Raw genomic sequence first — 9114 nt, forward strand, 5'->3', positions numbered from 1 at the left:
GGAAACAGAATACATTGTAATCAAATAAAAAGATTTTGATGTGTTATGCTTACTTCAGTGGGAACAGAATCAGATTGCAAGACTCCTATTAACTTAATAGGATCTGGTTTATTGTTTATGAAATTGGGTGAATGTGCAAGGTAAGTAACATGAAATATATTTTTTCTGAAATTAAAAAAAAAAATGCAACAATATAAGAGGGAAGAGCTAATAGAAGAGCATTGTAAACAATCAAGAGAAATCAACATATTTAGTAGTTTGCAAATTAAATTGCCCTTGTAGAAATGTGGCACTGCAAATATTCTTACAACAATGTCTAAAGAACATGTTAAATTAGAAAAATACATAGTATTTGAAATACACATAGATTTAGGAACAGACTCAGGATTAGAGGCCTCAGGCTGCAGGAATTGGGGATGTCATACCATATTTACTCATTGCAGAAGCCACTAATTCACATGCCACAAACTCCAAAAGGAAAAAGCAGTGAATCTTTTCACTAGGACAGAGACTGTAACATAAATAATAAATATAAATAAAAATAATAGATGTATATCTGGATTCTATAAAAGAAAAGTGGTTTACTAAGTAGCAGCAGGTTACTCTTACTTAGTAGGGCACAGCTCTTACGTTAGCACAAGAATTGTTATAATGGATGGGGAAATATAGTCAACTCTTGGTTAAAAGAATTTGAGGATTAGGAAGGCCTGGACAATATTAACACACTATGACACGGTGTTTTCTCATTGTGTACCCTGCGCTTTACAGAAGTAGTAGAAAGAGAAAGGATGGGCACAATGAATCCTGAAGAGCTTTAAGCACATGGACAAGGAAGCTCTGTTTCTCTGGATCCTGCAAATCCATTTTGAAATACCCTAGTCTTCCTCCCCTGCCTTTGCTCATAGTAACTTTTCCAAAGGAAACACTTGCAACCCACTCTCTGTGATGCCTGCACCCCAGCCTGGGAAGGATAAAGCAATGGGGAGGACCTGAAGGAAATGTTTTGCATACTGGAGTTCATTCTTTCCCAGCACCCACTTTCTCACTGGTGAACTCCAGTAATACAGGATGCCTACAAGACTTCCAATAGCTCAGATGAGGGGAAACTACTAACCCACTCCTTTCTTCTGAACTACACAGAGATCCTACAGGGAGACCCATCTCCATCTCCATGAAATCCTTAAGTATCCCACAGAAAGACCATACATAAAATTGTCTAATTTAAACACCACCAGCACACACATGGAATGAAAATTCCATCACTGCTGACTTTTTTATAGTCTCAACTTTTTAAATGCAATAAAGGGCCACCTTACTGACAATTATTGTTTTCATTCATACTTCTAGCTTACTCAGTACGCCACTACCTTCATCTGCTGTGCTCCTCACATCACTCCAATGAGGAATTGCACCCTCCTGTAAGAAGCCCCATTTGTTGTGCTGTCTACTGAACTCTCCTTTTAATTAACAAATTTACCATTGTAAGTATAGAGTATACCCTTTTTTAAAAAATTTAAGCTCCCAAATACTATCTGCAATGAGAGATTCAAAGTCTTTGAAGAGCAAACAGCCTCTTACAAGAAAAGCAGAATCAGGAAAATCTCCTTTTTGAAATACAGTCATATGAGCCAGTTTCTCTCTCATTTGTTGCTGACACAACACGCACTTTGCAAAAACAACTTACTATACTAAGCATGTAACCAACCACACACTAAGCATGTAACCAACCACACACTAAGCATGTAACCAACCACAGATTACCAGCAAAACTTCCATGTTTAAGAAACCCTGATTTTTGTTGCATGTTATTTAAGATTATTTTTAACATAGCAGATGTAAAATAAAGAAGAAGTGGTACATAGCTGAAAATTTGGATAATAAACCTGTGATTAACTAGGTAACTTAAAAATGAATCCATATGCATATGTCATCCTAAATATGTTGATCTAAATATTCAGTTCTTTTTAACATTATGTATTTGGTTCACACCACTTCACAGCCATAGCTTAAGGCTTTTTATTTGGCTTTAGTGCTGAAATAAATGAGACATTTCAGAAACATTTATTTTGTAAGTATTTCTACAGATACATGAAGCTAGAGTTTTAATGTAAGATATTTCCTTAATATGCCACATAGATGATCACTACCCTGTATCAGTTGATATTAAAATAGTAAGGTATCTTTCAGTCATGATGGTCAAATAAAATACAAATTCAAGAGGCAAGCCGTTCCCAAAGTAGTAAAAAGCTGTAGATAGCTTTAACAAGTGACAAACTAATTCAAGCGTCTATGCTTACTTTGGTGTGAAACTCAACTCTTAAAATCAAATCAACAGATTTTGCATTTACTGTAGTTGTGATGTAAGTCAATAGCCTTAAAATGTTTTCACCTCTCAGAAGCTGTTAAGGTTTAAGCAAAAATGGTTGTTTAAGCTTTACATCACAGTAAGTAACCCAAATCTGCTACTCTCTGAAACACACACACAGGTCTTCAGTAATTCCAAGGGCTGCCTACTAGCATGGAATTCACAACCTTGAAGCAGAAGCTCCACATCAGACATGGTATTTCTAAAGAAAAATCAGACATATATATGGCAAACCAAAAAATAAGACAGCTCTGTACTGGGAAGAATTACAGTCCTGGATTTCGCAATGTGAAGTGTCAGGACTAACTTCAGAGGAGGAGCTGAATTCTGAACTTAAAGCATAGACAGAAAGGAAGGAAGGTCAAGCTCCTGAATACACAGAACACATTTTCACAAGTAAACCAAACACTGAAATCACATTCCTATTTTAGTCATCATTTTTTACATTACACTTGCCCTGAAAATTTAGTAGAGTCAAATACAAAATGCATGCTTGCTATAGTATCTAGATATATGATACCCTGTGCTTAACTAGCACTATGGTAAGTAATTTTGTGGGTTTAGATTTTTATTTTCTATGTTGTTGGACATTGATTTAAATTTTACATAGAACACTTACCTTTTCTTTATAGTTCTAGATGAATTAAACCACTAGTGCCAGTGCAACGCGGGCCACTTACAAATATAATACAAAGCTTCATTTTAATTGCACAACCACATCATTTGTTCATATTATGTTAATGTGAAATGGAGTGAAACTACAAATTAGTAACAGGGTTAGCAATATATTCCTGAATTTTGTTTTAAGTCAACATATTGATGCTTGAAGGAATAAGAATATGGTGTTCTGTTTAAGTAAAGGATGTAATTTTGAACATCTTGCAGCACAGAATCAGGCCAACTTTAACCTCTTTTTAAAACTGTCCTCCATTTCTTAGACTTAGGTGTGCTCCAAAAGACTTATATAAAACACAAAATAATCCTGTTAGCCAAACATCTCCCCCTGCCCCCATGTACCACAAAAGATGATTACTGTGATTTTCTACACTGTTTCAAAAAACTAATAATAAAAAAAAACAGCAGAAGCAGTAGGCTTGATATATACCAAGTCATACAGTACCATAAAATAACCTAAATGAGAACCATGGGTTAATCCCTGCTTTTAATTGCACCCAGGTAACTTTCATGAGAGTTAACACTGCAGCAACATTTGTAAGAATATATTATCGTATTAGCAGATCAGCAGTTATGACACTACTGCCAATACCGCTTGTACACTTTTTCTATCTTTAAAAAAAAAAATAAAAAAAAATCAGGACATAAAAATCTTACAAAGTTCTGCTGTTTGGGGTATGCAAAGAGTCCTGAAAAGCTTGAAGACTTGGCACCTCTGAAGAATGGTACATGCAGTAGTAACCATGATGATAAGTAAAGTAACTTTTGCTAGTATTTCTCTTAAAGATTGCAATACTTCCAAATAATGCTGCTTTTCCTCTTTATTAAAACGTTTGTTTGTTGTTCCGTGTGAATCTATGCCTCCAATTGTTGTAAGACTGAAACTTCCATCAAAGCAAACAGGAATTTGTGGTGCACCACTAACAGTGAATGTGTCCTAACTAGCCCACCAGCATTCCAAGTGGCAATGGCAGGAAGGACATCACTTGTTGGCAAATATATCATATTTTATTGTCACACTATATAAGTAGAAAAACTTGTTGCAGTTCTAAGATAATTTGTAAATAAATATGCAATCTGAAGTATAATGAAGAGTCAGAGCGTACATAGGGTATTTCCACAGAGATCATAGCACTGCAAAGGTTGGTTGGAATTTGACCCTTGGCAGGCTGACCATAAACTTTAAGAAAACAGCCCAGAACTCCTCTACATTGATTTTGTATTCAGTTGCTTGTTGTTGGTTTTAATAAATAAATAAATGAAAATTCTTCAGAAATTAATCTTTGCTCTCTATTTCTGCAACAGAGTTGCTCACCAAACTCAGATTATCCTTTCAAAGGATGTATGTGATTTGTATCTGAAGCCACATCTTGAAAAGTGACTGAAGGTCTGATTTTCAAAGGCATTAAGACACCTAAAGATGCATTAAGCACTTAGAATTTTTAAAATCGTCTGGGCATCTAACACCTATTTAAATCACTTAGCCCTTCTGAAAATCCCAATGGGCAGTTATCTACATTTTATATGTCTATATGCCTTTGAAAATCTGTACCATTAAATGCTTAACAACCTACATCCCCCTGGCTTTTAATGAGACTTAAGGTCCTAACAAGTGTAAGTACTGCTCAAAATTGGTCAAGCCACTCTCTCTGGCATTTTTTTTTCTCCCTTCTTTTGAAGAGCAACCTACTAATGCTTATCTGTAGCATGTCAGTTAACTACAGCTTTAACACAATCAGACACACACGTTACGCTCTGCATTGTTTTGTTTTATGAAACTAAACAAACAGAAGTCCTGAGTATGTACTGCAGCTTCATAAGACTTCCTGAAATTATGAAAAAGAATATGAATTCTGACCTGTAAACCCCATCAATGCCACAAATTCATTGTTTCAATATGATCCTAAATTAGTGAAACTTAATCTGATAAAAACAAGCAGCGTAATTTAATTATTGAGCAACATAGTCTAATTACTACAAGTAAGTTCTGAAAGATATGCACAAAGTACCAGCAAAAATTAAGAGAAAAACTGGAAAAAGAAAAAAGTTGTAAATTGGCTCCTTAAACAGACAGCAGTTCCAGAAAATATGACAAGCCTTAATTTGAAATTAATAATAAAAACAACCTGTGTGAAACTATGAAGCATTCCCTTATAGAAACATTTGAAAGATTGTCTTCCGTTTCTCTTGAATGTCAATGGGAGGTAACTTGCACTGACCACATTCCCAAAAAGGAAATTAGGAACATGGGGAATCAGATTGCCACCTACAGGAAAATTTAGCATTTATTGTCAAGAATGACTCAAGAAGAATACAAATTGCCATCCTGCCAAGAACTCCTTCAGTTTTACTTATTATTTAAAAACCAGTTAGTATTTTGCTCTGTGCAACTCTATCATGAACTTATTAAATCCAAAAAGTCATTAACATTCTACTTAAGAGGGTTGTGCTCCACAAGCTACGAAAGTTCCATAGCAGCAGCAGATTAAAAGCATGTTTCAGCTAAAGAATTTTAAGTCTGCTTACCTGATACAATTGGTGCTAGCCTGAATATGTCTGATAGTCTGCTGTTAACTGGTTCATAGGGGGAATCTTCAAGCAAGTCATTTCCTAAAGGCAAAAAATATTTTAAATTTTTTTATACAAGAATTCAGGCTAAGATTTTGTGTTTACTTTTACTTTCAAATAAAATTACTCTGTAACTGGAAAAGGTACTCTGCTTTAATCCGCTTGTGTGGCTATTTCTCTATAAACACGTGAAAGAAGCAAGTTGTTTATCCCTGTCACTTGTTCTTTTCTCTCCTTCCTCTGTGAATAAGGTCATAATTTGCAGTAACAGTCTGACATCACCCAGACTGTCCCATCTCAACATGCAAACATGAGAGAAGCTGTAGCAGGGATGTTTCCCATTCGCTCACATTAGCAGCACAGTTCTTATGTAGAGGAGCAGCCCAGGTGGCAGCCAAAAAACTAACATCTTTGGAATAAAACATTCCTAGCAAGATGCTGTTGGAAGGGAAACTTAGTTATGATGCAGAAAATGCTCAAGAGTAATGCAATTTATTATGAAAGTTAGAACACAAATAGATATTGACTCATTAAAATGTTCCAGTTGATGCCTGAATAAATGAACAGAAAGGGATGGCTTCCACAGAAGAATGCAAAAGTAGGTACAGAAAAAAAAGTTTAATGGGGACCACATGGAAATGAAAGACTGCATCTTCAACTCCAGGGCTAGAGAAAAGCAGGGCCAAAAAAAAAATGACAGATCTCTCCCAAGGACCTGACTGTTCTCAACAGACTATGGAAAGTTTGCCAATGGCATCAATGAAAACAGAAGTTGCAAGTCAGTCACTGTCATATCCCTTTTAAGTGGCACTTCCTGGTCTAGGAAGCACAGATCTTTTTTCTGCCTCTGTTTGCCCAGGGATTATTGCTAGAGTATACTGGAAACAAAAACTTTTCCTTAAAACAATGCTCCTCTTCATATTACATTTAACTGTCAGCAAAGAGCTAAGAAATCAGTTTCAGTGTCCTGTGATCTTGTTAGGTGAGTCCTAATTAAGGACTTGAATTATTAGGAAAATGTCTCCAAATGACTGTTTTTGTAGCTTTTGCACTTGCTAATGCCCTTATCGTTTGACTCTGGTTTAGAAAGGTCAGCTGGGTCCCCTGGAGGAAACCCTCATTGTGGATTTCCCAACAACAGGAGACGGAGCAGCAGCTGTTCTTGAGTCGGATGAAAGGTCCTCAGTTTGCAGCTGAAGAGCACAATATGAATTACGAGGTCAGAACCTCAGTTTAGTCTCAGTGGCAGCAGCTAGCTGACGCGAGGGGCTGCGAAATCACACTGCATTAGGGGGAGTGTAATGTTTCTGTGTTTTGCAACATACCCTGTAAGCTCTGGTACATGCTCCAGTAAATGCGCAGGCAGTTTTTCTCCTTCTTCATGCCCCTCTTACAGCGGCAGTTGTACAGAGATTTCTGCTTGAGAGCCTCCATGGCGCTTCTGCATTCGTCCTTCGCCTCCAGGCCTGTCGCCCGGCTGAAGTTGCTCTCTTTGCCAGCTACACACTGCCTCAGTGTCCTGTATTTAGTACTACAGCTCTGCTCCTTCAGACATTGATCGCTGGCTTTCACGCAGTCCAGGCGGTCCCCTCCAGGCAGCCCGCTCACTTCTGCGGACAAAAGTACATCTAGAAAGAGGAAACACAAACCAACAAACTCTCTTTGAGGGATGTGGCCAATCTAACCAGGGCTCCCGGGCAGGCATCCGGGAAGCACAAGGCACCTCCTCGCCGCAGGCGGCACCTTGCAAACCTCAGGGTGGTTTCGGAAACCACCTGGGGCTTTCACAGTCTTAGGCAGATCCACTGAAGTGGGAACACACAGAAAGTGGAGGTTTTGACCCTGCCGGTTGGTTTATGAGAGAACGCGAAATGGAATAAAAACCCAGAGGGGTTAACGTGCCTGACACAACGAGCGTTCATTATTCCTTGGATCCACTTTGGAGAAACAAATAACCTCCCCGCTCCCGTGCTTAACTGAGGGGTTAAACACTCAGCCTCACTTTCCACAACAGCTTTGCTGTAATTTCAATTACATCCACGAACAACCCGCTCGGAGAGATAAGTATCCTCGCTGATTGATATTAGCCTCCTTTTTTTTTGCGTCAGTCACTTTTTAAAGGCTGTACACAGTTTTGCTTATTCTACACATATCTTAAAAGGGGGATTTATGATTCTCCCCCCTTCCATTTCTCTCCACGTATGATGCTTTTGCGGGAGAACAAAGCAAATTGCATTAACTCTCTCCTCTCCATCGTGCCCCCGTCACACTCCCTCAGACACACGGACGGAAAGGCAAACACCTCCTGTGGAAAGGGAGCCAGCCAGGGCTGCAAACCTCTCGCAGTCGGGCAGGTTGCCAGCTCCAGGTGAAGATGTGATCCTTCAGCCGGCTCAGATCACCCTCCTCACCCCCTAAGCAGCCTTATCTTATTAAAATGAAAAGTTTTCCCATAACTTGTGAGAGCCCAATTTAACAGGAGGCTACACAGGCAAGTACCTAAGTGTACAACCTCCTGAAGCCCGAAACGTAGACTGGGCTAAGTGATGTGCAGCAGAGCCATAAAAAACTACTGGAAACTTCACTGTGCTGCCTAAACAATAAGCTGGCAACCATCAGGCATCCGATGCCATAAACCCCATGCCTTGCTTTATGAAGCGATGTACAGAAAGAAATCAGACCCCGGCAACTTACCCACTAAGGGCAACGCGAAGTACAAGAGAGCGAGAAACATCTTGCTGTCTTCGGATGGTTTCCCCAAACGAGCTGCTGTGCCACAACAAAAAGGATCAGAGGGTAGATATTCCAAAACCGCCGAGGTCCAAAGACTCCAAGTTCACATCCATTGAAATCGAGGGAGGTTAAAAAAAAAATAATAATAATAAAAAAAAATAGAAAACCACCTCTCTCCTCTTCACCACTCCCACCCCCGGCGGCGGGAGCAGCGACGCAAAAGCTGAGCGGCTGAGCTTTTTGCCTTTAATTCTTTTTTTTTTTTTTTTTTTTTTTCTCCTTAGGTTTCAGGTCTGAGCAACCTGAAAACACCAGGGCTGACTTAGCGGGGGCGCCGAGAAGTGCACGCCCGGCTGTGGCTGTGTGCGAGTGAGCAGCGGCAGCGGGGCACCGGCGCCGGGCGCCTCCTCGGGTGGGCAGCGCCTCTTCCCGGGGAGGGACCGGGCGTGCACGGGGCGGGGGTGGGGGGGACAACGAGACCCGGGGCGAGCCGCTGACAGCCCCGCCGAAGGCTCCCCAGGGTGCTCGTCCCCTCCCCAAACCCGCAACTTTATTTATTCGCCTGCCGGCGGTGCCACCCCTCGCCTCCTCCGCCGCCGGGGCTGGGGCTTCTTTGGCAGGGGCAGGTGCGGCGCCGCCACCTCCGAGAAACTTTGCCCGAGGAAGCCGGGCGGGCAGGGGGCGACCCGGGTGGGTTTCTGAGGAGAAGCCACCACCGAGCGAGTGAGTTAGGGGCAGGGCGATGCCCGGCTTCCCTCCTGCCCACGCCTCCA

The 9114-nt window shown here is 40.4% G+C and overlaps 1 protein-coding gene across 1 annotated transcript in view; it reads right to left on the minus strand.

Moving 5' to 3' along the window:
* The window catches only part of GFRA1 (GDNF family receptor alpha 1), a 142577-nt gene extending 133836 nt beyond the window's left edge, over positions 1-8741 (minus strand). Inside the window, exons 1-3 of the mRNA XM_032190739.1 lie at positions 8303-8741; positions 6934-7236; positions 5567-5650 (exon numbers count right to left, since the gene is read on the minus strand). Of these exons, the coding sequence (XP_032046630.1) occupies positions 5567-5650; positions 6934-7236; positions 8303-8342 (427 nt within the window). The 5' untranslated portion in view covers positions 8343-8741. The remainder of the gene's footprint in view (positions 1-5566; positions 5651-6933; positions 7237-8302) is intronic.
* Between the last annotated feature and the right edge of the window lie 373 nt (positions 8742-9114).

This window comes from Aythya fuligula, chromosome 7 (genome assembly GCF_009819795.1).
Source record: "Aythya fuligula isolate bAytFul2 chromosome 7, bAytFul2.pri, whole genome shotgun sequence".
NCBI lineage: Eukaryota > Metazoa > Chordata > Aves > Anseriformes > Anatidae > Aythya > Aythya fuligula.